Raw genomic sequence first — 27,955 nt, forward strand, 5'->3', positions numbered from 1 at the left:
CATGGGGTGGCTTGCTGAGCCTAAAGTCCACGTGGGCATCAGCTCCGTGCTGGGGGCTCAGCTCTGGCCCACTGACTCTGGAGTGACACAAAGCAGCTGCCAGAGCAAAGTGCCAGAAAGGGTCAAAACATTTTATTCTCTTAATTTTTTTTTTTTTAATAAAGTTAAACAGTAAAACAAAAATTCACAAGCTGCCCTGTCCACCCCCCACCTCCCTCCCCTACCCGCAGTCTTCGGCGCTGGCTCCCTTTCCTTCACCCCACTCACAAAGACACCGGGTATCCAACTGAGAAAACGAAACTGCTCAAAGTACGTGGATCATAATGAAGGGAGGAGGTGAACTGTGTCCACATTCGAGGTTAAACTGAGCAAGTCTGCATTTTCTGGGTTCTGGATGGCTTCATTAGCCAAACTGAAAAAAGAAATTCCCTGGACCAGATGCTGTAGGGAAAAGAAAAGCTTGTTAGCTGGCTCTGAATTTTCTGGGGGAAGATCAGTTTGCCCTGATTATGGAGAGTCTTTAAGGGCTACTTCAAACAGAAAAACCTCTAAGGGTATCAAACAGGCTGGGCCTTGGGGTGTAGGAGGGAGGATGCAAGCAGGTTGTACGTGCGTAGTTCTAACACCGTCACTCTTGCAGAGAAGCTCCGGTACTAGGGAGCTTAGAGACGTCTCCCTGACCCTGTGCAGGTGTGCCCGCAAACCCCTCCTCCATCCTCGGCAGCACCCTGTCCTGCTGTCTTGCTGGACGAGAATTCTGCTGCCTCCACTGTTGGGCCCCTAGTGCTGCCTAACTGGGGAGTCCTTGTGTCGGTTTGTGGTCTGGGAACTCAGGCACACCCACCTTCAAAGCTGAAGCCCCCAGGACCGCCAAAGAATGCCTTGAAGATATTGTTTGCATCAAAATCTGCGGAGCAAAGTGAGAAGCAGAGAAGGCACAGAAAGGTGAAAAAATCAGAAGTGTCTGAAGAGGAACTTACGAGAGACCCATTCTCTAATGGGTCTCCAAAGCTTTCCCAGATAACATCACTTCCCTCCTCTCCCCAAACTTCACCGACGAGAGGCGATCCCACTCCTGGGATGTGTTCCCTTCTTCCAAGCATGGTCCCAAAGGAAAGCTTTCTTTGCCTCAACCCACTTCACTGAGCCTTCTCAACAACTGGAAATGCCATGTGCGCTTTACGACGTAAGACTTTCTCCACACTGTCTCCCTGTAATGCTGGGGCTGCTACTGAAAGGGCTAAAATGTACCACTTCAGTGCTACTAAGACTGTATCTAAGAATGAGACCTATGATTTATTGCGTTTGATGCCATACTCTGTCTACACTGTATGCCAGAAAAAAAGCTATAGTTTACTAAGCACCTACCAGGTGCCAATCACGGTGCTGGGTACTTTGCATACATTGTATCATTGAGTACCAATTTATACTCAACAAAACCTAAGCAGAAGCTCAAGTAACTTGCCCAAGATCACGTGGCCAGTGAAAGCAACAAAACAACACTGCCAACTCCTGTATGCCTCCAGCGCCGTGCTTTCTTCACCAGGCCACAGCAGGTCTCACATGCCCAGTCTGCCTAACTCCCTAAGCTGCACAGGATTTACCTCCACCAGCCAATCCCACCCACAGGCACATCGTGTCCAAAAGTGCATTTGTCTCTGCCTGTGTATCTGCTCCTGTTCCCGGGTCCCCCGGCTCCGGGAACAGCCCCATCAGGTCGGCTGGGCCAAAGCTGCTCTGGACTGCGTCCTCTGCCTCTTCCAACATGTTCCGCAGCCACTCCTGGTGATTCTCACACCGTCTCCCGACTGTACCCTCCGATTCTCTCCTGGTGATTCTCACACCGTCTCCCGACTGTACCCTCTGATTCTCTCCTAGTGATCGTGTCTTCCCTCCTCCTCACCCTTTCCAAACCAGCTCGCCTCACTGCCATCACAAATGTATCTCCAGAGCCTAAATCAGGTCCATGGCTCCCCGACTTATATCCCTTCAACAGCTTTCGACTGCTTACAACTCTTCTCAACTGCTGGGCAGAGCAATGTTTATTATTGGTAAACCTAGGGGGTTTTTTTGGGGGGGGGGGGGCAGGGCTGCACCTCGCAGCATCAAAACCATGCCCCCTACAGCGGAAGCACAGAGTCCCAACCACTGGACCGCCAGGGAAGTGTGTGTGTACACACACACACACACACACACACACACACACACACACACACACACACACACACACACACACACACACACACACACACACACACACACACACACACACACACACACACACACACACACACACAGTCAGAACTATCTGTATAGCATCATCGACCTTATTTTAAATTCCAATAGATTTTCTCAGTGTGAGAGAAAGGGTTGGCATCAGAGGCAGTGGTCTGAGAACTGCATAGTTCAGGGCTTCTTTTATCTCCAGCTAAGCTCACAGTGAGCAATGATGCTCACGGCTGCGCTTCACTACATTCTAAGTCTTCTGGGGAAACTGAAGTCTGTGAGGGCTTACAGGAATCTGTGAGACGCATAAATATCAGTCAGCAAACACTTTGCAGTGGGGGAAGAAAGAACTTCCAGCCAGAAGGACAAGTCCACATCCTTTCCTGTAGCCTCTAAGGCCTGCTGAGGTCTGACCCAGCTTCTGTGCAGTTCCCACCGCTCTGTGCCTCGAGCACCCTCTATCCTCCTAGCTGAGCCCCTGGCAGCTCCCACAAGGTGCTATGCTTTCTGCACATCCAAGCCTTCCCTTGCTAGTGCTGACCTCCTCGGCACCCACTCTGCACCCTTGACACCTGCTATACTTTACTGCCCTCGTTGGACTCCATGTCTATTAGACCAGGGGTCAGACTTGGCCTATGGGCCAGAGTTTGCAAACCCCTGGACTGTGGGTTCCCGGACGTCAGGGAATCTGTTTGATTCACCTTTGTTATTTTCCACACCCATCAGAGTACCTCACACATTACAGGTACTCATCAGAGTGCACTTTACAAATTGTGGAGCATCACTGGCTGATTATATAAGACTCTCCCTCTGGAGTGTCTTTAGAAAAAATGTTAACGTTCCGCAGCTGTCAGATTCATCCTAGGCTGCCCCAACCAACTCCCAACTCACCACCCATATTCATGCCCTCTTCATCCAGGTCTTGTCCACTGTCATATCGAGTCTTTTTCTTGGGGTCGGAGAGAATGGTAAAAGCTTCTCCGACTTCCTTGAACTTTTTCTCCTCCTCCTTCTGAACTTCAGCACTGGCTCCACTGTGCCGATCTAAAGGGAGGAGTATGGGAAGAACTCAGAGCCTCAAGAAAACAAAGTCTGAGAGAAAGACCACATTATGCCTGATTTTAGAATCTGGTACTTCCCAAATTTGGAGGGTATGGAACTGAGCAACACCTTATTCCAGCTCAGCAGCCTCTCTGAGGCTTTCGTGCTGGACTGAGCTTGGCAGCGGCCGGCCCACCCTGCTCTCCCCACTGAGCCCCCTCCCCACCCGCTCTACCTGGATGGTGCATCAAGGCTCGTTTCCGATAAGCCTTCTTGATTTCGTCCTCAGAGGCATTCTTGTCTACTCCAAGAATCTTGTAGTAATCTTTCCTCTTACTCTTCTTCAGTTCCAGCTGTGCATTTTTTAGGAGCTGTTTGTGTTCTGGAGGAAGACATCTGGCGTCAACGGACGCGCCTGATTCTGGCTTCCCTTACCAGGCCCCGCCCAGATGCCCTAGAGTCAGAAGCCTCATTAACCATACCAGGGGCTTTTACGGTGTTTTCTTCTGGAGATTAAAAAATCTACTCCTAGGTATGTTCTTCACATTGGCCTCATCACACAGAAAAGGAAGTGAAAGTGACAGGGAGGACTGGGGACCAGAAAACAGGTGCCTTGTCCCACTCTTGGGGTCTCTGCTCACTTCTTCAAATAAGCTCCAGGTTCATCCCTGAATCAAACTACTCCTATGTCCAGTTTTAGGACCTACAAGTCAGACCACACAGTTCCCTGAGACACATGCTCTCCAACTCCTTTACCTTTTGTTTTCTCCGTCTGATATACTTTTTCATAGTCCCGTACTGCTTCTTCGTACTGTTCTGTGTCCATGTAACTGAGAAGGAAACACAGGGCAGTGCAGCGACATGAATAGCAATGGCCGTCAGTATCAGTCCAGGGGAAGAGGCACGGCTCAAGCAAGAGACACACACTTTTGGTTGAGATGCTTCATGAAACAGGAGTCCTTAAGCTAGCCATGAGAAAAATGAACTACCAATTCCTCAAGAGAAAGAGAGAGAGAGGTCTCATGCCACTTGCACCTAACCAGCAAAGTTATATTCTGCTCTGAGCAGACAGCAACCAAGGGGAGAAAGTTCCTTCTGATTTCACTCAGAGCCACCGAGAGGCATCTGGATCACCTCATGAGAGACAAATGTGAAGGTACCTACTTGATTACTTGGGACTGAAACACAGGAGAAAAACTATCAAGTGAGGTCAATGGATATGGAAGAGCTTGGAAGCAGAGAGAGCCATAAACATGCAGGGCCAGCTCCAATCCAGAGTAGATGTGGGATTCGTCGGCCACTAGAAGGATCAAGTTCAAGGTGGTGGCTGCTGGCAAATGCTTCCATTAAGACTAATCAATCTGAGAGATGTAGGTTAATGAGATAGAAAAGGAGACTGTAAACACAGGCTTGCTTCTATTTCCATAGCACAGAAGAATGGAGGGCCCCTGGCCCAAGATGGGAGGAAACAAGCTCGACAGGCTGATCGCCAGACCTTTTAAGTGTCTCCTCCACAGAAGTAAAGTGGCATTTTCCTGATAATATCACTGGCTCCAAGACTGGCCTACCGATTAAACAGACTCTGGTGGCAGTTCCAGACAGTCACCATCAGCTGGGGAGGGGGAGGTGACCATGCAGCGCGGCGAGCCACTGCACAGCTACAGTGGTTACACTGCCGCCACACGAGCCGATCTCTGCAAACATCCCAGGGCCCCACCCGGCTTAGAGGCCAGAGCAGGGGGAGCATTGCCGATGTGGCTGGCAAAAGTGAAGCCCAGCATCTTAGGCATCTCTGATTTTCTGGCCACACCTTGATTAATGACTTTTAAAAAATGGTGACAAAACCAATGCCCCACAGACCCAAGGCACGAATGCTACTAGGAGTACAGAGAACCCATCTGCAGGATGGAGTATAACAACATAAACTGAAGTAACAGGAAACTAGTAACTGACAGCTCTGCGTATAGAAATGATGTGACAAACAAGCTACCTTGATGGACTTACCAGGCCCTACATAATGTACTAAATAAGCTTATATTAGTGATTTGCATTTTTACTTCACACTTTTTTTTTTTTAATTCAAGGACATCCTTACATTATTTTTTTTTAAGTTGAAGAAAAAGTAGAAAAGTAGAGCTTTAGGGCAAACGGAAAACTCCAGCCCATCATGGGAAATGTAGCAAAGATCTGGCCTCTCCCCACCTACAGGGGTGAGCGGAGGCGGACTGGGCAGCAGTCAGGGCTCTCGTAAGGCTCTGGCCTGAACTCATCTCCAGTCCTTCTCGTCCATCCCAGCTGCCTGAGGGGACTGCTGCCCAGCCCTCAGCCGACTGTGCCCAACAGTGCACGCTGTCCTCTGCGGCAGGATCTCATGGCAGAGCCACTCAGAGAACAGTTCTGTTTCTACCACAAAGATAAGGAGCTATCTGATCAAAGCAATTCCTGATTTTTATTTATTGCACATATGAGAAACAAAATCCTTCATCCCGTTACCCTCCTAACAAATCCAGAATTTTCTGTTCTCTTCCCAACCCTGTTCAAACACTGCAGAGTGTTCCACTGAGCTGATACAGTATTATGTATCCAGCCACCCCCTTCCCACTAGACATCTAGGTGAGGTTCTCCTCCTATACTATTACAATAACACTGCAGTAAACATGTACATAGCACTTTGTGTCTGATAAAGTAAGTCTTTAGCTGGGTCAAAGGGTACGCTTTCGACTTCCGTGTGTGTCTGCAAGTGGTTTGAAAAGATGAGATGACTGACAGTTGGTCTCACAGAATCTGTAATATAATTCCGTGTATGTTTGTTGGACAGATTTAGTCATCTACTTAGAAATTCACTTAAAAAAAAAAAAAGCACTACCCGCAGGAGTTTTCCTGTTTTTTACAAACGTGGATAAGTTTGGGAAAAACTAAGTGGCGAGTAGCCCACGCTCTGCGCCAGTGGTGAGACTGGGGAGCTCCAAGAACTGTGGGCTCATCAGGTAGCAGTAACAACGCCTGTTCTTTGGCTACGCCACCTCGTGACAAGGAACGGGATGGGTGCTGGAGGACAGGCATACAACAAGTAGGTCTTCCTTTAGGAACTTTAAAGACAGGACATTCTTCTCCGCCTGGGAAATTAGCCTGACAAAAGGAAAGACGGATTTTGGGGAGAGGTCTCTCCTAGCCCCTGCTCACGTTCCGGTCCGGAGAAAAGAGTCCAGTGGGGTCAAGAATAAAATGAACAAGTATGCTGGGGAGCAACCTGACTCTGAAGGCAAGTCTGAGCACTAGATCTAGGCAGGAATATCCTGCCTCATAAATCACCTAGTGAGACAAGGATATTTCAGAAGGGGCTTCCCCATACTGCTGGGAGGCTGAGCCAGATTAAATCCCTTCCTATCAAAAGACTGTCTTCCCTAACCCAGAACATACAGGATAGGCACAACTCTCAACTATCACAAGAGATACCTTATTCCTCCTCTTCCAAGCACCATACATTCATTCAACAAAACATTAATTGAGTGAGCACCTACTGTGTGCCAAGCACCAAGCACTATGCCAAGTTAGAGCAAAAGTGTACAACACAAAATAAAATCTCCAAAGGAAATGGATTTAAACTTTAAATAACAAAAGGAATTTGGGTCAGGCATCAGAGGAAACTTACTGACCGTGAGGGGCGTAAGACACTGGCATGGGAGACTGAGGGAGCTTGTGCAATCTCCTTCGCTGGAGGTCTATAAAGATAGTCTAGGGCTGGAACAATCCCACCTAGAGGCAGGGGGAAGGACCAAATGACCTCACAACATCCCTGGGTCTGCTTCATCATCCATAATGCAATTCCCCTGGCAGGCCAGCAGCAACTCCCTCTTCCCCCCACCCACCAGAGGAACTTACCACTGAGCTCTTCTCAAGTAGGCTTTTATATAAGTGTCATCAAGCTTCACTGCATTTGTGCAGTCTTCTATTGCATCATCTAGTTTCCTAAGCTTCAGGAAAAAGAGAGCAGTCATACTTCACATCTTGGGTGACTGAGGGAGCCCAGAAGCTGTGGGCATGGCTTCAAAATTCTAAGAGGATCGATCAGTCATGCTGGCCCCCTAACCGCCACACTCATTCTTGGTCACTGGAAAGCCAGTATCTCATAGGGCTAAGGACACCAAATTCAAAATTGGTGTCTTTTCTAAATGATGGAAGCAAAGCACACTTATCTGCAAGGATAAACCACCTCTTACCATTCCAGGTCAGTGCCCAGCCAAGACATGGGAAGAGTAAGGGTGGTTCCTGCCTCCTGTTCTTCCAGAGGCCAACTGGAAGGACCAGAATTACTGTGACTTTTAAACTACTAGGACTCTGCAAGAGCAAGGAGCCTGTCCTTCTTTCTGACAGTTGTGTGGGACAGAACTTAGGACATTTTCAGCTGAGCATGGTGACCATCAGTTATGCTGGAGAAAAAAACTAAGCCTGCCTCATACTCGAATTTCCTCCAAATCACTCCTAAAAAAGAAATAATCACTTGCTTAGGCAAAAAGAAGCAATACTTGCTTTAAAAATTGTCCCAAAGCCTCTAGCCATTCTTTTACTGGAAGAAAGAAACTTGAAGAACAGGTGGGAATATCCTTCCAAACTGTCCTTCAAGTGCCCCTAAATTCCACAGAAAAAATAAAAGCTTGCCTCTCAGAAGGAAGTTCCTAACAAGCTGAAATATCAGCCTTTTCTCATCTGGCTTACCCTCATTGGGCAAATTTCCCAAGACCTCTTTGTTGGCCCTTAAAAATATCTCCATAGGCCCCAAGCCCCAGACCAAGTGCTTACCTTGGAATTAACCGTACCCCGATTACAGTAGAGTTTAGCATTTGTTTTTATATTATTGGGGTCTATCCCCAGGGCTTCTGTGTACAGTTCATATGCTAGCTTGTAATTTCCTTCTTTAAACGCTTTATTCCCATCTTCCTTCTTTGCTTTAAGTGCTTTGGCATTCTATAGAGAAAAGCAAGGGGAGGTCAGTTCACATCCAGAAAGCCTCATCTGAGAGGCCACTGCACAGAGAGGCCAGAATCTATATTCAATTTCTTAGATCCCAGCGGTTTAGCATCACATGGCCCTCCACCCTACCCAACCCCACCACCTGGGCTATTTGTTGCTCATTGGTGCTTCCTACAGAGTGGACAGGGGAAACCAAGATTTATAAAAGAATACCAATGAGACCTGTGTTACCCAGGGTTTACCTCCACTCCCCGGGATAAGCATTACTATCTTTTCTTCACTGAAGGAAGAAAAAAAGAAAAAACACACTTAGATATTAAAAGGATCTGACCCTATAGATCACATTTACCTTTAGGCAAATAAAAGTTGTCCTGAAATAATTTCTCATGAAAGGATCAAGCATCCTGGCAAGGAGGGAAGAAGTGCTATCACATTCCCTGTGATTCTAAAACCTTCCACCTTAACTCTTAAAGGCTCAAAAAGAAAGCTTTCTTTCCTACCCAGATCTGGTGCCTAGAACTTACTCTGCAAGCAACGCAGGCCTTCTCATGGTCAGGAGCCATCCGGAGAGCTTGGACAAAAAACTGAACCGCCTTCTCAATACAATCTTCATAATAAAGGCAAAGACCTCGTACATACAGAGCATCAGCATTGGTGGAATCCATTCGTAAAATGTCACTGCAATAGCCAGAAAGGGGCACATTCAGCTGTGGTTTGGGTCTCCCCCACCATTACTATCATTTGGCCAGTTTTTTTCTTGACCATGTGTCTAATATGGAAAGTATCCAAAGGTAGATTCCCAAGCACTCTTCCCAACCTGTCCCCAAATAAATCACCTGTATCTATCCTTATATACTTCTTGTGTCTCACAATCTTTATTAGATCAGGGATTGGTAAATACAGCCCACAGGGCCAAATCCTATCTGCTGCTGGTTTTTGTAAATAAAGTTTTATTGAAATTCAGCCACACCATTCGTTTATCTATTATCTACGGCTGCTTTTACACTATAGTGACTGAGCTGCATTGTTAACAGAGACGACATGGCCTGCAAAGCCTAAAATATTTACTATCCAGCCCTTTAGAGTTCACAAACCCCTTGAGTAGAAAGAAACGGACATTTAAAAAAACAAAAACACACAAAAAAATCTACACATCTCTTCTTTCACATATAGCTCAAGTACCTACTGAACTCCTATATAAATACCTTTGGATTTTCGGTATAATACCCAGTCTAACCTTTGGCTTTAAGTCCCAGGAAGGTCTGATCACCCTGGCTGGCCTACTACAGGACAATATGTTAACTCCTGTTGTAGAGAACTGCCAGACAGCATTCGTCCAGTGGTATCTGGCACTTTAATACAAAACTGGCCTGACTTCATACCTGGCCACAGACTGTGCTTCTGGATAACGACCCAGCATTGTTAAACATTCTGCTTTAAGGATTTTGAAGCGATGGCAGGCAGGGGCATATTCTAGGGCACGGTCCATGCAAAAAACAACCTATGGGGAAGAAGAAAGCAAATAAGGTTCTTCATCCTGGACTCCAGAAAATGTCTTGACTTTAGTTTGGTCACAGGCAACAGATTCAAAGGGAAGTAATACCAGAGTTTAAGAATATACCTGTTTAAAAATATACACACACACACACACACACACACACACACACACACACCCCAATTTATTTGATTAAACCACTGAAAATGAGGAGAGCAGCTCCAGATGATAACGATGACAGCAAACATTTACTGAGTACTTTATATATTAACCCATTTAATGCCCACAACAATTTTCTGAAGCAGGTAATATTAATACCCATATTTTACTGATGAAAAAACTAAAGTACAGAGATTAAGTAACTTGTTCAAGGTCACCAAAGCTTGGATCTTGGACCAAACAGGAATAGAATTTGATCTTAGACACGAAGACTCCAGAGCCTATAACCTGAATCACCATGCTAAGGTGCCTCCACAGGGAATCATATAGATAGTGACTGTGATCAAAACTCACATTCTTCTAGTAGAAATACCATTATTTGCTACTTTGCATAATTCATCATGCTTAGCCTACTAAGTAAGACAAGGAATACCAAAAAGAGAACCTGATAAAGAATCATTGCTCCCTGTATTACTGAAATTGCTCACAGTTCCCTCCTTCCTGTGGCATGAGCCTCACATGGTGGCCACTCTTCCACTTCCACTTTAGTACAGAAATATCTAATAATTAATTTGCTTTCAATAGTCCTAAACTATACCTAACACATTGCTATACAAACCAAAAAGGTTCTCTCTCTCTCTCTCTCTCTCTCTCACACACACACACACACACAGAGCTGAGATTATTTCAGTCTTTCAGCTTCATAAAGACTTCCATATATTCCTATTTTTTCTGAGTTTGCTCTCTGAGCATTCACTTTGGTTTATCTGTTATTCCTGGGAAATCCTTCCTGAATCATATTCTCCTCCAAGAAAAACTGACCCAATGGAGAAATCTGGAGTTAAGGGATACCCGTTCCCTCTAAGAATCTGGTCATAGGGATCAGGAAGAGATGAAGTCTGAAAACTGGAAGCAGAAATAACTCAAATTCCATCAACAGGAGACTGGTTAGGCAATGTAGACATTCATATACTAGAACACTACTATGTGGATCTAAAATAGAATGAAGAAGTTCTGCATATACTAATATGGAAAGACTTCCAAGGCCTATTAAGTGGGAAAAAAAAAGCAAGGTACAGAACTTTGCAGAGCGTTATTACCTTTCATGCAAGAAAGAAAGAAAGAAAGAAAATTAAGAATCTCTCTTTGTATTTGTTGGGAATTCCCTGGCGGTCCAGTGGTTAGGACTTGGTGCTTTCACTGCTGGGGCCAGGGTTCAATCCCTGGTCAGGGAACTAAGATCCTACAAGGCATGAGGCGTGGCCAAAAAAAAAAAAAAAAAAAAATTCTGTATTTGTATTTGTTTATGTAGAACAAAACTGTGGCAGTAAATAGAACAAGAACAGTGGTTACCCTAAAGGGTGAGAAATAGGCAGATGGAAGATAAGTTTGGGGGGAGCACTTATCACTGAGTAATTGTTTATACTTTCTAGCTTTCGAACCAAGAATAGCACCTACTCAAATATTTAAATTTAAAAATAAAGGGAAGTAGGTAAACACCATGAGCTGTTGCACTGGGAAGGCTTTCCGCAGTGTCCACAGAGCAGTGGTGGGGACACCTTTCCTTGAATGGCACAGCTTATGTTCTAAGGACAATATGAAAATGCAGGTACTGAGTAGGGTAGTCATGTGCTAATCTTCCCCTCCTTAAACAGAAAAAGAATTGGGAGGAGAGCAGTCCGTCAAAATGTAAGCAGCCACAACCTGCTGCCTTTGTGACGTTCTGTACAGAGATGGTTCAGCTCATGGTGGGGAGTGTCAGTTGGAGCCTCAGGGCTTCACTTCCCACCCCCACCTCCCCATGACTACGGACAGCTGCAGGCAAAGAAGATCTTTGTTTCTTCCAAGTTCATCTGTTTCCCTAGCCAGGATCATAATTCTTCATTTGTGACATCACCGTGAACTACAGTGGGGGTGCTGGGATGTCACAAACAGAGGATTCTGTCACAGACTAGGGATTCTGGCTCCAGGGTGAGCAAGAAAGAGAAGAAACCCAAAAGACCGCCTTTTGAGACAAAGCTTTTGCCTATGCAAACCTCTAAAAATGTGACACGAGGCAGAACTGCTTTCCAAACACACACACACACACACACACACACACACACACACACAAGTATGAACTGCACTACAAAGACACTGTGGTTTTTAAAACCAATGGACAGAAGAGGGACGCTAATAAGTTAATGCTAGGACTCTGTATAAGCTAATCAGATATTACCAAATAAAAGACTGTCACAGTTTGTGACTTAAGAATGATTCTTGGGCTTCCCTGGTGACGCAGTGGTTGAGAATCTGCCTGCCAATGTAGGGGACACGGGTTCGAGCCCTGGTCTGGGAAGATCCCACACGCCGCGGAGCAACTGGGCCCGTGAGCCACAACTACTGAGCCTGCGCGTCTGGAGCCTGTGCTCCGCAACAAGAGAGGTCACGATTGTGAGAGTCCCGCGCACCGCGATGAAGAGGGGCCCCCGCTTGCCACAACTAGAGAAAGCCCTCGCACAGAAATGAAGACCCAACACAGCCAAAAATAAATAAATTAAAAAAAAAAAAAAAGAATGATTCTTAACTGTACCCTTTTATCAAGCATTTGAGTACCTGCTACAGAAAGCACTGAGCAAATTCCCACATATGAAGTGACAACTCCAGTCCTTGGATGATACAATCTTAACTGATCCTGAAAACTGATCCTGATCAGTGGTTTTTAACCCTTTTGGGGGCCACTTACCTCCCCTTTTGAAACTCTAGTGAAAGCTACTTCCAAGTCCATCTAAAGAAGGGAATCAGGAATTACTCAGATGAGAGATAACCACTACAAACAAGACTTACAAAGATATCTGGAACTTTGATACCTTTCCCATGTTTCACATAGGTCAATCCCTTTGGCATGTACATTTTTCATGTACTATCACACAGCTCCATAAAGGACAGTAGTGTGCTTCTGTGGAAAGGCTTAACATCAAAAAGGTATGACGACAGGTTACGTACACTATTCAAAAATATAAAAGGGGCCTCTATTTTTTATTTATAGCTCCATCTAGATCAAACAAAGCAGGTGTTAAAGCTAGCTCTCATTATTCTAATAAAAATGGGTTATCCAAACCTAATATTTAATTCCAACTGGCTTTTCCTCTACTAACCAGCATACCTTATATCAGAAACAGGAACGAACTCAAGTAACAAACTCATACTGCTTTTTATGATAAAGCGAAATATAATTAAGAAAATAAGAACCTTAACAAAAAAAAATTTTTTTAATGTTGATGATGTGGAGCAACAGAAACGCCCATTCATTGCTGGTGGGAATGCAGAATGATACAGTCACTTCTGAAGACAGTTTGGTAGTTTCTTGCAAAACATAACATACTTTTACCATAAGATCCAGCAACTGTGCTTCTTGGAATTAACCCAAAAGAGTTGAAACTTATATCCATACAAAAACCTGCACAGAGATATCCAGAGCAGCTTTATTCATAATTGCCAAAAACTTGGTTGTAACAAAATGTACCTCTGGAATTCTCCTCTGGGGAACACTGATAATGGGGGAGGCTATGCATGTGCGGGGCAGGGGATATATGGGAAATCTCTGTACTTCCCTCTCAATTTGGCTGTGAACCTAAAACTGTTCTAAAAACAATAAATAAAAGTCTTTAAAAAAAGAGGGAAAGAAAAGGTCAATGCCAAATTAAAGTGATAATTTACTATTCTAGATCTTCTGTACCATACTACTCCTCTAATTACCTAAAACACACACACACACACACAGAGAGAACTTTGTGAGAAAAGTGTAGATGAGACTTCCTCACAGTTGTACTTTACCTTCCGAAAATCCCGCTTCTCAAAATCCGTTTCTGCTATTTTCTCATATTCTATGACTGCATTAGCATTCTTGAACTATACGAGAAAAATCATATAAGAGAGTTTTAAGGAAGTTGCAGATTCAACAACCAGAAAAACCAAGGACTTGATGAGTTTATTTCAAGAAAATCAGAACCACAGACTTTTCACAAATCAATTTGGTGAAGATGTAGCCGAGACTCCTTAACAGAAAGGTTAAGGCCCAACCTTTACCCTCAGTTTGAACTTAAGGTCAGAAACAAAGGAGCCATGACATAACATACATAAAATAAATGGCACTGTCAGAGGTTCAGTGAGATTCTCACTAAACGCATCTAGCAGTAAATTGGGTACATATGAAGATGCAACTAAAACATCTTTTAGCTGCTACCAATTTAATCAGGATCTGAATTCAAATTTTTTAACCTCACTCAAATCAGTTCCTTGACGCATCTGCCCATCCCCCCAGCTATCTCAGAAACCCTCCAAATTTCACAGGTTTTCAAAGCTGTAAATCATATTCAAAATTCCTTTTACAGATAAGGAAGCTGAGGCTCAGAGACTATGAGACTTGCACACAGTCACCTAGGTGTGGCTGATGGCAGGAGTGAGACAAGATTTCAGTTCTGATTCTCAAGTCACTATTCCTCCCAAATATACCACCCTGCTGTTTCTTCTGATACTGATGGCATCAGACCCATACCTCCTGTTGTGCCTGAGCATTTTTGTGATCCAGTTCTAGGGCTCTCTGGAAACTACGACATGCCGCCATGGCATTCCCTAGAGATAGGTGGCATTTGCCCTCTCGTAGATGTCCCTAGAAGAAACACAAAGAGGGAAGAAAAGGAATCATGATTGGCCAAGCCAAAAGAAAATCAACAGCAGCAACACGCACACAAAACCAACAAGGGATGGAGCAGCAGTTCTCAACCAGGGGTGATTCTACCTTCCATGGGACATTCAAGGACGTTAAAGATAGTTTTGGTTGTCACAACTGGGAAGGGAGGAGAGTGCTACTCACATCTAGTGGTTAAAGGTCAGGGATCTACTGAAAACATCCTATAATGCACAGGATAGTTCCCCGCAATAAAGAATTATCTGGCCCCAAATGTTAACTAACAGTGTCAAAACTGAGAAACCGTGGGCTAGAGGAACTCAACTACAGCAATTCAGACCCCCGCAAACAGCCCCATTACATACCCGAACAAAACTGTCATCCAACCTCACTGACTGCTGTGCATCTCCAAGAGCTTCCCGGAACTTTCCAAGCATCATCAAGGTGGCTGCTCGATTCCCGTAATAGCTAGCATTTTTAGGACACATATCTACAGGAAAGGCAGAAGAATGTGAAACGAAGTTTAGCATGGGTCACTGCTTCAAAAACTCAGGGGCCGTCTCCCTCAGAACTATATCAAGGCAATCAAACTATAACAGGAATGCTGACATACTCACAGCCAAATTTTTGACCACTTGGACAAATGGACAGCAGCAATGGTACAACCACTTTACAAAGACAAGTTATTTAAAAATAATTTGCACTTAGCTTTAAAGTGCACTGATTATCCTTTATGGGTTAAGGGGTTAGTATATTTGTCTTCTTAATGATTTGTGTTTTATGTAATAAGACAGGAAAATGAATTTGCATTCGTTGAGCTGGGGGTGGGGAGCATGAGAAAAATGCTGGCATGGGATTAAAATATACTGGCAAATTGAGCATGGAGGTGACTAAGACTTGTTAATATCTACAAAGGCCATTTTCTAAGATGGTAAATGAATTGGCAATGGCTGAGATGCATTTAGGTAGGTATCTTATTGCCATATTATCTAGAATTTCTAGAACTGCCTTTAATTTGCCAAATGAAGAACTACCTGCTTGAGCTAGAAAAAGTTATCCCTCACAACAGGGGGCCCCAACCCCCGGGCCGCCAACCAGTACCGGTCCTCGGACTGTTAGGAACCGGGCTGCACAGCAGGAGGTGAGCGGCGGGTGAGTGAGCGAAGCTTCATCTGCCGCTCCCTATCGCTCGCCATTACCACCTGAACCATATCATCCCCCCCACCCCGCCCCGTGGAAAAACTGTCTTCCACCAAACTGGTCCCTGGTGCCAAAAGGTTGAGGACCACTGCCACTAAGGTCATTAAACCCGAAAGACTTCACACAGTAACAGTTATCAACCCACTAAGCAGAGAGGCTACTTCTTAGAGAGGAGCTATTTATAACAGTATTTGGTGGGGGGTTTCCTGGTGGCGCAGTGGTTAAGGACCTGCCTGCCAATGCAAGGGACATGGGTTTGATCCCTGGTCCAGGAAGGGTCTGGGAAGATCCCACATGCAGCGGAGCAACTAAACCCGTGCACCACAACTACTGACTCTGCGCTCTAGAGCCCTCGAGCCACAATTACTGAGCCCATGTGCCGCAACTACTGAAGCCTGGGCACCTAGAGCCCGTGCTCCGCAACAAGAGAAGCCACCGCAATGAGAAGCCGGCACACGGCAGCGAAGAGCAGCCCCCGCTCGCCACAACCGGAGAAAACCCACGCGCAGCAACGAAGACACAACACAGCCAAAAAACTAAATCAAAATTTAAAACAACAACAACAACATTTGGCAAATTATTTTCCAGCGTATCCCTTCTCACCTATGGCTTTTGTATAATAGTTATAAGCTTCATTGTAATCTTTCTTGGCATAGTATGCATTTCCTTGTTCCTTGAAAGACTCTGCTTCCCTGAAAACGAAAGAGAAAGAGAAACACGTTACTATACCCAGGGAATAACCCCTGTCATCTCATGGGAACAATCTTTTGGTCTAGAGCCCCCGGCACATTGAGCTGAAAGTTAATGTGATACTTGAAGGAATTTATAGATTTGTTTGATGGGCTGATGGACCAAAAGGAGGTGCTAATGAACGAATCCAAGTTCTTCAGATGCTATTTTTTGTCACTTAGATACATTCAAACTAAATCCAGAAACCTCTCTGATGTTGCCTGACCTTTCCTCACTACTCCTACCTGTAATCATTCCCCTTAGGACAGGCAAATTTAGACATTCTCTCACAGAGACGGAATTCTTATATTTATTTCCTTTCCACTGTGTCACAACTTCTGCCTCTTTAGCAAACTTACAAAAAGTCAGTTATAGGTAATGCCGTTCAGGAGCAACTGATTTCTCAATGTGAAATGGGTCATATTCTTGGAGTTTTAATGACTTATTCTCTTGGAAACTGGCTCATGCGTTTGTCACTGGAAGGACAAGCAGAGCAAAAGCAGGTGGCAAAGGTGTTAAAAGCATAGCATATTGGTGTTTAAGATGGAGGACAGAGTCGAGTGACAGCAGAGACCAAGAACCTGGACGACAGGGACATACAAAATACAGACTGCCAGTGCCATGCTCTAACAAGTGCCCACCTACCGATGCTCTCTGCCCGTCACATCGATGTGGATACTTAACTGCCTCCTCAACCATCCCTCTAGTACCTTGTATAACCACCCAATGGCGTGGTTATGAATATCAAAAATTTTGCCCTACTCCAAGATCCATTTTTTTGAAGCTGTGCATGAGACAAACTGTACCTTCCAAAAGAAACAATGATATGTAATTGCAAATTATATTCTTGACCAAAGAACTAGAATCAAATCAGACATGACCAACAATGTCTCAAAGAACAAACTTGTAACCTCTATCAGAGATACCCAAAAATCACTCTAATGACCAACTTGAGTGACAAAGATAATTCTTTACCAAAATGATTACTGCAACATAGCTAAATATCTGGCATTTCTGTTATAAGGAAGAATCTGTTTCTCTTTCTGTCCTCCACACATGCTAAAAGCCCAGTTCAAGGGCTGCCTGAAGTGGGGACAAAAATACAGTTCTTAACCTTGGTGATGGTACAGGAGTTTACAGCTTGATTCCATAGACATCGGCAATGGGAAGATTTGTGATTTTATTTACTCACATATTTTAAACTACAAACTGGTAAAACTACCCTCCTTTTATTGAGGCGATCTCCCTTTCCATTCTTCTCCATCACTGTCCTGGCAAGCCCTATTAACAAGAAAAGTCTGCTAGCAGAAAGGAGACGGAAAATGGGGGATTTCCCTAGTGGTCCAGTGGTTAGGACTCGGCGCTTTCACTGAGGGGGCCTGGGTTCGATCCCTGGTCGGGGAACTAAGATCCCACAAGCTGTGTGGCCTGGCCAAAAAAAAGGGAGAAGGAAAATGGAAATGACCTATAAATGTTGACAGATTTGGACTGTGATGGATTTGAGTAATTTTATTACACCAACTGTCAGAATGCTGTAAAGAGGCCACCATCTGCTATTAACAGTTCTCAAGACGGATCCCCCAACTGCAAGACTTATAAGACCAAGCACAATCTTTCCACATGCTGAACAACTCTGAATTAAGCCGGGCACTGTAAGAACTATGAAGAACCTATCCTTTAAGAGCAGACATGCCAGAAGATTTGAAGAAGGGGCTTCCCCAACACTGGATGTCGGAAGTTGAATTAAACCACTATGAAGAAATGGAGTAGTAAATTCAAAGGCAACGGGCCCAAACTGTACCGGAAAAGATCCAGCCTTCTATTCACTCAGCTAGTGGCTAAGACCACACAAATCCTTGAGGAAAACCAAAGGCATCTGGGCACTTGGATAGACGTTGTATCAGCATATAAAGCTTGTGAGTCAAAGGTGGAACAATCTGTAGAAATACAGAGAGATGCCCTTTCTTTCCTGAAACACTCACTCCAATGGAGGCCATGAGTTCAGCACTGGCTTTCCAGCAAAAGTGTAAAGGATGACTTCTGTGGAAAATCAGTAATTATTACTGAGGCCAGGTACTTTCCATACATTATCTTATCAGGTGAGTTTCATTATTCCCATTTTTCAACAGAGGAAATTAAGGGTTAGAGATTAAAAACTGTCCAGAGGGTCAGGGTGTCAACCCAGACCTGCAGATCCCACAGCTGTGCCCTATCTACTATGCTAAGCTCTTTCTCTCTAATGCTCACCTCTACCTATTGCCTAAGACTTTAAAAATTAATCTGTACTGCTAAGAACAATGAATATGAATTTCTTTCGACTAAAACACAAAATAGCCGCAGCGTATAAAATCCAACTCCAGAACTGCAATCTGGATTTAAACAAGCCAAATGACATTCCTAACAATCAGTCACAGACAGAGTAGGGCTCCTTTCCCTTTAAGATGCAAGACCTAGTGAACTGGACTTTGCCTCCCCCAAGAAATGCATTTCATTTTAGTAAATGGTGAGTAGATTCCATTCTAGAGCAAACAAAGCGAGTAATGTAGAGTCAGCCCACAGCAGAAAGAACAAGAAGAATTGTGTTGTGACACGTTACCATGTTTTTAACCTCACACTGCACAGCATCAGGCCAGAATTAGCTATTCCCACACAACTGCCTCATGAAAAGGACTTATTTTCATAGAAACATGGTTGATTAACAGCTGCCTAAACAATGGGCACTTAGTGCCTTTAGACTGAATGCTTATTTTTTGCCTCCAGGTCCAACGCCCAAAGTGGAGTCCCTCCGTCATCTTGAGCCTCCCCACCAAATACACGACAAGCTTTAACCAATGGGCCTGACCCTGCGAGACCAGCCGAGGAAAGAGTGGATCTTTGGAATCCAGCATGGCAGCAGCAAGAACTGAACAAGGCTGCATCAGGAACAACTCCAGGGTCAAATCCATTCAAGTCCTGCCTGGGAGTCTGAGAAAGGGCTGAAGCGTGTTCAAGCTGCCCTTACAGCAAAGGGACTGAAGGATGAGATGTCAAAGGCGTAGGACTGGAAAAGAAGGAGAAGAGCTGGTTAACACTGGAATTGAGGGTGATCTGGCGGTGGCATCTGTCACTCCACTCACTGCCAGTCAATTCATCTGAGAACCAAGCGAGGTTACAACATGTACCTAACTAAAAAACATCGGTACTAAGAAAGGAAGAATTAGGATTAACTGAGTTCACCTGGATTAGGTAAAAAAAGGAACAGATTCCAAAAGGCACTACATGAAACTACAGATTATTTTCTGTGGCCACAAAATAAAATTCAGACTAAACCCTGAAATATACCACCACATCAAAATATAGACTTGGCCATAACTGACCCGATGACGCTTTAACAGACGCTGTATCCCTAGTGCATTTTCAAATTTTCAAAACATTTCCAAGGAGGGTCTTCACAACGGCCTTCTGAAGTGGTGACGGTGATAATATCACGTGTCCTCCAACAGACGAAGAGCTAGGGAGGCACCCAAGGTGGCTGCACAGGTTTACTAAATCTTAGAGTCCCATGTTTTCCCCGCTAGATCCTGTGAGTGGCAAGGTTTCTGGATTAAAACTAATTTATCCCGTTCCCCACCCAATCCTTGGATCACCTCTAAGCAGAAAAAGCTTCACTTCTCTGATTCACCATGAGATGCTGGGAATGACCACCTCTACCAGACCAGTCCTTTCACTTGAATAGCCAGCAACAAATTCCTGTGCAAACAGCTCGTGAAAGGTTTTCCAAAAACTCTGCCCTCTTTGGATGTATGATGGGAGGGTGTCCCACAACGGGATCAGTGCCCGAGGGCCAGGCCGGCCTTCTCTCTGACAGACATAGGTAAGGAGAATACATTCTACTCTTGCTCTGCTTTGCTATTTTAAACTGCATTTATTTTTCAGAAATAACCTCACCACTCAGAACACTGCAGTATGAAAACCTGCCCTTCTAACACCACATGTGTGTGAACCATCTGTACATCCTCTGATCACACAGTTCCATCCTCTCTCTCCCAACGTAGCACGCATTCATCACAGATGCTAAGCACTCCAACAAACACTGCCAAGGGAATCATTTGGTATCACACAGGTCTTAGCAGGGCTCGGCATCATGTGATCAAATCAGACAACCTGGGCTTATGATCACCAGCCAACTTTGCACATTTACAGCTAAATTAAAAACAAATTAAAACACCACAGTTGAGGGCTTCCCTGGTGGCGCAGTGGTTAGGAATCCAACTGCCAATGCAGGGGACATGGGTTTGAGCCCTTGTCCGGGAGGATCCCGCATGCCACGGAGCAACTAAGCCTGTGCACCACAACTACTGAGCCCGCATGCCTAGAGCCCGTGCTCTGCAACAAGAGAAGCCACTGCAATGAGAAGGCACCCTAATGAAGCATAGCCCCTGCTCGCTGCAACTAGAGAAAGCCCATGTGCAGCGGCAAAGACCCAATGCAGCCAAAATAAAATAAATAAAAAATAATATGGCTATTAAAAAAAAAAACAAAAAAAAAACCACAGTTGAAATCGTAATGTGCCCCAAATTAGATGCTCTATAAAAACTTCCATTTTCTCTCTAAATACTTCCAAGTTGAACACTTAAGCAATATCTTTGCCTTAGGCCAACTAGTCTATCTTCTAGAAATTAAAGAGGTATTTAGAAACTTTACTCAACTCTCACTAATGCAGGATTCACTGGCAAGTAGTTTTTTTTTAAAAACGTCTCAACATCTCTGGGTTCTCTCTGGAATTACTTCACATGTCTATTTGTAATGTACCATTTTTAGATTTATTCTACCCCACTGCATGAAAAATAAAGGCTAACATGGCTTCACTATTCTACATTTACAACTGAGGAAATACTGATTAGATTTTTGAATGACCAAGGGCAGGGTGGGAAGCGGGGGGTGAACCACAGTGCTCTTATTTATTTCAAGTATTTGGCTAGAATAATGTATTTTTAATAAAGTTCCGTTCTTCCAATAGCCATTAATACCAGTTTAAATCAAAACAGACGCAGCAGCTTGAATGAGATCTTTTTTTTCTTTTTCTTTGCATTTTCTTGATGTAGTCTGCTACTCCAGAAGTGGAAGAGAAATCTACTAAAATTACAATGCAGGACAACATAATTTCTTGTTAGAACAGAGGAGTGTTTAGGGGCCTTTGACCTGGAGACTATTTTACTGGCAGGAAGAACTTTAGAGAAAGATATCTTTCCTTTTTTTACCCTCAGGCTTTTAATAATAATACTTTATACTGCCAACGAGTCAAATATCCTTTACTACTTCCAAAATGTCACCCTTACTCTAGATTGTTGCACCCATTTCTTTTATTCAGTCAAATTTACTAGTTGCCCGTTGATCAAGGAATGCCCTCCACCCTTCAGAATTTACAGGATCTTGGCCAGTCTCAGAGTAGAAATTCCTTCTTCCTTCCCACAGTACAAGACCTCTTGTCCCCAAAGGCATGTCACAGGGCCTGTTTCATGTTGTACTCTCTCTGACCTTCATGAGAGAGTAAAGTAAAAGGAGCCCAGGAGCCTAACTAACTTTTACTCCATTTTACCAAATGCATATTATTCGATTTCTTTCTTTTTTATCCTCTAACAATCTAAGTTTCACATGGATAGGTGGAAGCCATACATGACCAGGAACAATTCCACAGACAGAGTGTTGGCTAAATGCAAGGCGCTAGATGTTGAGAGCAAATAAAGACTTCATAAAGGTCCAGAGAAAATAGAGGGCGGACTCTATCCAACTTCTTCTACCTGTTGGTAAGGGTGGACTACCCAGCTTCCTTTACCCAATTTCCCATAGAATAGGCAGCTTCTGCTTTCACTTAAAAGCCCAGTTAAAACACCCACCCTCCCCCCAAAAAGAGAAGGAGATGAAGATGAAAAAAATATACCACTTCAAACTGTCCTCCGTCTGGACACTAAGGGAATCTCAACAGGGGGCAAAGCCAGAAGAGACCAAAAGGCACCAAGTGCAGTCACAGATACAGACTACCCAAGGCAGCAGCACTCCCTACTGCTCAAGTAGGGAAGGACACCAGGCAACGCACTGGAGGTGGCTGTCTTATTCAGTGGGGAAAAACAGCAAGCAAGCAAGCAAGCAATCAATCCGGACGGAAATTCCATCACTGCAGGCAGAAGGATATTCACACAGAAGTAGCAGCCTCAACTGTGTTAAAAACTTCTGCTAGTTCCTTAAATGGGAGGTGTCACAATCTGTGGCATCTACTTAACCTTCATTTACCCCTGGGGACAGGAGGCACAACCAAGAAGTTGCTTCTGAGAAACAAGCTTCTCAGAAGCTACTCTGAGGACACAAGCCACTGGCTTTTTGGCATTAGTCAGAGACTTGTTTTCATAATATCTCCCCAAACCCACCATTTCCTATCCCTTGATTTCCCATTCTGTGACACCCCGCAGTACCCTCACGGGGACACCAGCGCTCACCAAAAATCTAGAACCGGGGAATTCCCTGGCGGTCGCGTGGGTAGGACTCTGTGCTTTCACACCCGAGGGCCCAGGTGTGATCCCTAGTCAGGGAACTAAGATCCCACAAGCCATGTGGTGCGGCCAAAAAAAAAAAAAAAAATCTAGAACTGAGGAACTATAATTAGGAAAAAGGTTGCTTTCTGAGTTTTTTGGGGGTTTTTTTTTGGTGGGGGTGGGGGAGAGAGGGGAGGAGATGGAGATGGGAACTAGAGTCAGGAGTCTAGACTGTCAACTGTTATTTTGCTTCCCAAGTTTTTGTGGTTCTTTAGTTCATCAGGTGGTTCACTGTCTCAGAGCAAACTGCCTGAGGAAGAATTCTCGGGACAGAAACTCTAATAAGAGAGGGCCCTGCTTGCCTCACACACCCTCCCCAAAAGCCTAATATTAGAATCAGAAAAGACAGTTAACACTTTGCTTATCTGACAATCTGGCCACCCCACACAAAGTCACAGGCCAACAGAGTATTAGGTCTCAGAATCAGACTCTGAAAGTCAAATATTCCTGATCATATTACCATTCTCAAAAGCCTCAAACACTCATACCCCTGCCATGGTGGGATAAACATAGAAACTGCTGTTTGGATCTGCATGGGAAAGAAAAAAACTGTCAATCCAATAAAATGAATAAACTACTGGAAAAACTTGCATGCTGAATGCTGTTCTTACTGCTGAAATCCAGACAATTTAAAAGAATACCTGGAACGGCCTCTAAGTAACTTCCACATCACTCAGCACTGGAGAAAGGGGACCAAACATTAGTGGAGTAAGGGAGAAATGGGCTCTCAGAGAGACTTTGCATCAGACCACAAGGCACCTAGGCAGCCACCGACCATTGTTCTCCAATCTTCTAAAGTCCTAGAGAAAGAAACCAAAGGCAAGTGCCCAGTATGCAGCTTTTAAAAACTTAAAAAATACTAGCTTCAAAGACTAAACCAATTCCTGATTGGTTGGAATGTGCAATAAGGCTGATCTTTAAGCCAATCAGAGTTCTGGTCGTTGGGAATGAACTACACACTAGAGCAACTGCCACTCACTTGGCCCAACATTTTATTAAAATCGCTCAATTTACCTGGCTTCAGTTAATACGTGAATCTGAATTAAACCAGCAAGGAACAGAGAGACCCTTTCTCTGTGCTCTACCTTTGCTCCAGTAAAGACTATTAACAGTTTTGCCACTTGTTAATACCAGGGTTCAATTCAATCAATTATTTGCTGGTATTCAGGATTCTGTATTCCTAGCTTTATCCCTTCCTTAACCGTGACTTATCTGTCCCACTTCTTCATCTCTGACCCCACACTTAAGGTATACCAAAATGAAAGTGAAGACTGAAAGCAGTGTTTCTCACTGATTTGGGTTCAAGGTCAAAGACAAATTCCCAATCAGCTTGCAGGCTCTGTCTAGCTGCCTGCCCTCGAACTTCAAGAGCAAGTTTAGGGGGACACAAACCTAAGAATTTGAAACAGAGTGGGGAAGAAGGGGGAAAAGTAATCCCACAAGCTCTGCAGTTAAGGCCACAAACTCCAAAACACCCCAAGACGCTGCAGTTAATGGCAAGTACAGCAGCCTCCGGGCTATGGATTCAGGGTTCAGTGCTTCCCACCAACAACATTCATAGAAAAATAAAAGGCAAAATCCCGAAAGCGTTTACAATACCTAGGTACTACGGAAGGGCCTACTAGTAATTGTCCTTGCTCTCCGCCACCAGGACAACAGACACTGAGAAGTTAAGATTATCAACCCAAGGAATCAGGTAAGGATGCCCTTGGCTCCTAAGTCGATGGCTCCCATTGGCTCTTTTGGACCTCACTGCCCAGTCAGGCCAGATATATGCGGAGACACAGAAGTACTTCCTCTATTGATTAGCAACTTGAAATCCTTCGATTTTACCATAATAAAGCCCACCTACGGAGACAAAACGGCTCCCCAGTCCAGGAAAAATGACCAGAGAGCCTTCACTCAAGACAGGCATTCATGTATTAGGTAAAACAATCAGCAACTTCCCCGGAAAATGTGAGGTCTTAAATTAGCTGAAATGTAAAACCTCTGCAATTTAGTCCTCTGGCTCCCCAAGCAGCTTTATCTATTCTGGTGGGCAAAGAGAAACACTAATCTTCATGTCCAGAACCCTGATCTATTTTGGAGTGCCAACTAACACATCTTTTATTTTAGCTTCTCAGCTGCTATGAGGGAAAAAGAACTTTGTCCAGAGTGACAGGCAAAAAAACTAAAGTCCATTTCTTTTTCTGTAGAGACTCTAAAGCTAAGAAAATAAAACATGTAGCCATTTAAAATGCTACAACCATGAGGTCCAACTTCTTCAAAGTTCCTCTCACTTTGCCTCCCGTGGGGCTGTGACAGTTCAGCAGCAGCAGCAGCAGGATGCCCTTGGGCCACGATGCAAGGAAGGACTCCTTGCTGGACTTTACAAAAACAACCCGAGACCCATCAACTCCTGTGTCCCCAAGTGAACTGGGAGTAGGACTGTAACAAGAGACACGAACCTGGCCAAATAACTAACCAAGTCAGATAGTAAAGGGCATTTGTAAGAGATGTGCCTATCCCTGCCCTCTGCTGTGGCTACACAGGAGGATTCCAGGATATGTGAAAAATGTAAAACAATCTTCCTCCAAAACTTCTAAGTCACCACTCCATTTTCAGCATTGGAAAGCTACACATAAACAAGGCTTTTTCTTACTAACAGAGCCCAGTATTTACCCTCCGCCATAAGGATGCCTTATATGGCGGAAAGTCAAATGGTGATATTTTTATTTCACTGTAGTTTCCTTTTGATTTTTTCACATAAGTGGTATACAATAAACATTTACATTTTATTATGTCTAAAAAAGATCTATGTATGTTTTACATATAAGTCTATTTCATAAGAATGTGTTTTTCAGTTATAGTTTTTTTCTCTTAGTGGCAGAGAAAACCACCGTGCATTTTACAACCAATGACATCTCAAAACTCCATGAAATAAGGCAGTTAACATCAGTCAACACCCCCCCTTATTCTGTTTACTGCTACCAAATACCATATGTTTTTTTGTGTCTGATGTGGTCACGTTACGGCATCATCCTGTTTTATGTTTTTTATGATAGAATATCGTAAAAGGGCTGATTTTTTAAGGAAAAAAATTTGCTTTACATAGGAACTTTGAAGGGAAACTGGAATTAAGGACAGTGCCTACGTCAGAGATTTACACTAAGTAGGCTGAGTTTATTTTAAATTACATATAGCCCAACTCCCTCTTTATAGCACAAAGAACCACTGAACTCCTTCCAAACACAAGTAAATCCCTACAATTAATTTAAGTTCTGCCTGTATTGGTGGGAGTTCTGCGCCCTGTTTTGCAGTTCCTTAATGATGCTGATGATGCTTAATTCTAAATACCTGCAAAGAACTGGTTTGTGAAACCTCAAAACCAGGAACAGACAGAGACTAGGCTCTGGTTTCCTGCCTTCTCTGATATCCCAGGGACCTACTACACTTTGTCAAGGCCCTCAGCTTCTGCTCGCAACAGGTCAGGAGCCTGGGACACTGGCCGTAGTAACTACCCTTAAGCTTGATAACTATTCATTCTGCCTCCTTGAGTACCTCTGATGTTTCAAACCTGGAGAGTTAAAAATTCTCGGAATCCTGATTTCAGATCTCATGAACTAATCACCACCTCGAATCCTCCAGACCGAAGCCATAATGGGCTTGGTATAAAGACATGAAATATGTGGGAAGGAGACTGAGAGAACTGTAGTCAGTTAACCCGCGGTTGATGAGGACAGGGCTCCAAACTTCCAGAAGCTTTTCGTTAATTCTGCTCCAGAATGAGGACAAGTATGACTACCCGCAGCTGTGTTCCAACCCCACTTCCAATAACCTGCCTTAGCTGTAGCCAAAATCCAGAGCGTTCTCGAAAAGCACTCACTCTGCAGCTCCCTTGCCGAGTCCGGACTGGCCATCTCGAGCCACTGCGGCTGCCCAGCAGAGCCAACAGCGCCCAAGCAGCTGCCCTCCTCCTTGCTGCTTAATTTAAGAAACAGCCCTGAAAGAATGAGGATCTTAGAAACGGTGGAAGGAGAGGGTTTGACGTGTGGCGCACGAGACAAAACCCCTCACCCTTCTTTCTCTATCACCTTCGACTTCTGGGGTAACCGAGGGGCCACTAGGTCAATAATGGACACACACAATACCTCGGGCCCAGACTAGCGCTCGCTGGGGTGTAATTACTGAGGAAAGGGGGTGAGGACAGCAAGAGCTTCGGAGACGCAAAGGGCTGAGACACAAGATACAGAAGTTAACAAGAGAAGGAAGGGGTCGGGGGCGATGTAAGAAGGCGTCGTCACAGCCGCGCCGCCCCCCCACCCCACCCCACCCCACCCCGCAACAGACCTCCGAGACCCCCTTAGAGACCCGGCCTCTACAATGAGGACGACCTTCCTCTCTGCTGGGCAACAACGCCATGCCTCAGCTCCTCAGCCAGGCGGAAGCAGGAGGGGAGGGCAAACCTCCGAGAGCGCCCCTTCAGGGGGTCCATCCGGACTCAATCTCAGATGGGGGAGGGGGGATTCTCGGAGGGCGGGGCATCGCCTCTGTAGGGGCTGCACCACGGCAAGGACAGGGTTCCCGGAGCCATGGAGCTGAAGCTCGCCCCTTCCCCTCCCCTGCCACCCGCTTACCTCTTCGCTTCCTCGTCGTCTAGCAGCTCTGGCTCGGTCGCCGCCATTACCACATCGCACTCCGCGGCAGCCGCCATCTTACCGCCGGGACCAGAGAGCCGGTTGGGAGGTCGGCGGTGAAGAGCACTTCCGGTCGGAGCATCGAGCAGCTCGGCGGCGCTGCGCCCAGAGGGGCTCCCTCGGGCCCGTCTACCAGCGAGAGGCTCTGATTGGGGCCAGAGCGGCCTCCCGCCCCTGGAGGTCCAGGGTGGTCTCCTCGCCGGAGCGGGGGCCCAAGGAC

General features: G+C 44.9%; 1 protein-coding gene across 2 annotated transcripts; it reads right to left on the bottom strand.

Moving 5' to 3' along the window:
- Positions 1-101: 101 nt before the first annotated feature.
- Positions 102-27,952, bottom strand: DNAJC7 (DnaJ heat shock protein family (Hsp40) member C7). 2 transcript variants are annotated; one of them, XM_082602913.1, is made up of 15 exons: positions 27,676-27,952; positions 19,492-19,530; positions 16,365-16,453; positions 14,927-15,051; positions 14,430-14,543; positions 13,709-13,783; positions 9,621-9,739; positions 8,763-8,916; positions 8,068-8,232; positions 7,150-7,241; positions 4,024-4,097; positions 3,503-3,649; positions 3,118-3,270; positions 845-907; positions 102-441 (listed from the first exon to the last, which is right to left on the bottom strand). In XM_082602913.1, the coding sequence occupies exons 1-15, from the start codon at positions 27,750-27,752 to the stop codon at positions 404-406; spliced, it is 1,524 nt and encodes a 507-aa protein (XP_082459039.1). In that variant the 5' UTR covers positions 27,753-27,952; the 3' UTR covers positions 102-403. The 2 variants fall into 2 exon arrangements, with proteins under 2 accessions (XP_082459039.1, XP_082459038.1); XM_082602912.1 differs by lacking the exon at positions 19,492-19,530 and having other exon boundaries at positions 104-441; positions 27,676-27,946.
- Positions 27,953-27,955: the final 3 nt, after the last annotated feature.

The sequence above is a fragment of the Mesoplodon mirus genome (assembly GCF_964341445.2).
Source record: "Mesoplodon mirus genome assembly, chromosome: 18".
Taxonomy (NCBI): Eukaryota; Metazoa; Chordata; class Mammalia; order Artiodactyla; family Ziphiidae; genus Mesoplodon; species Mesoplodon mirus.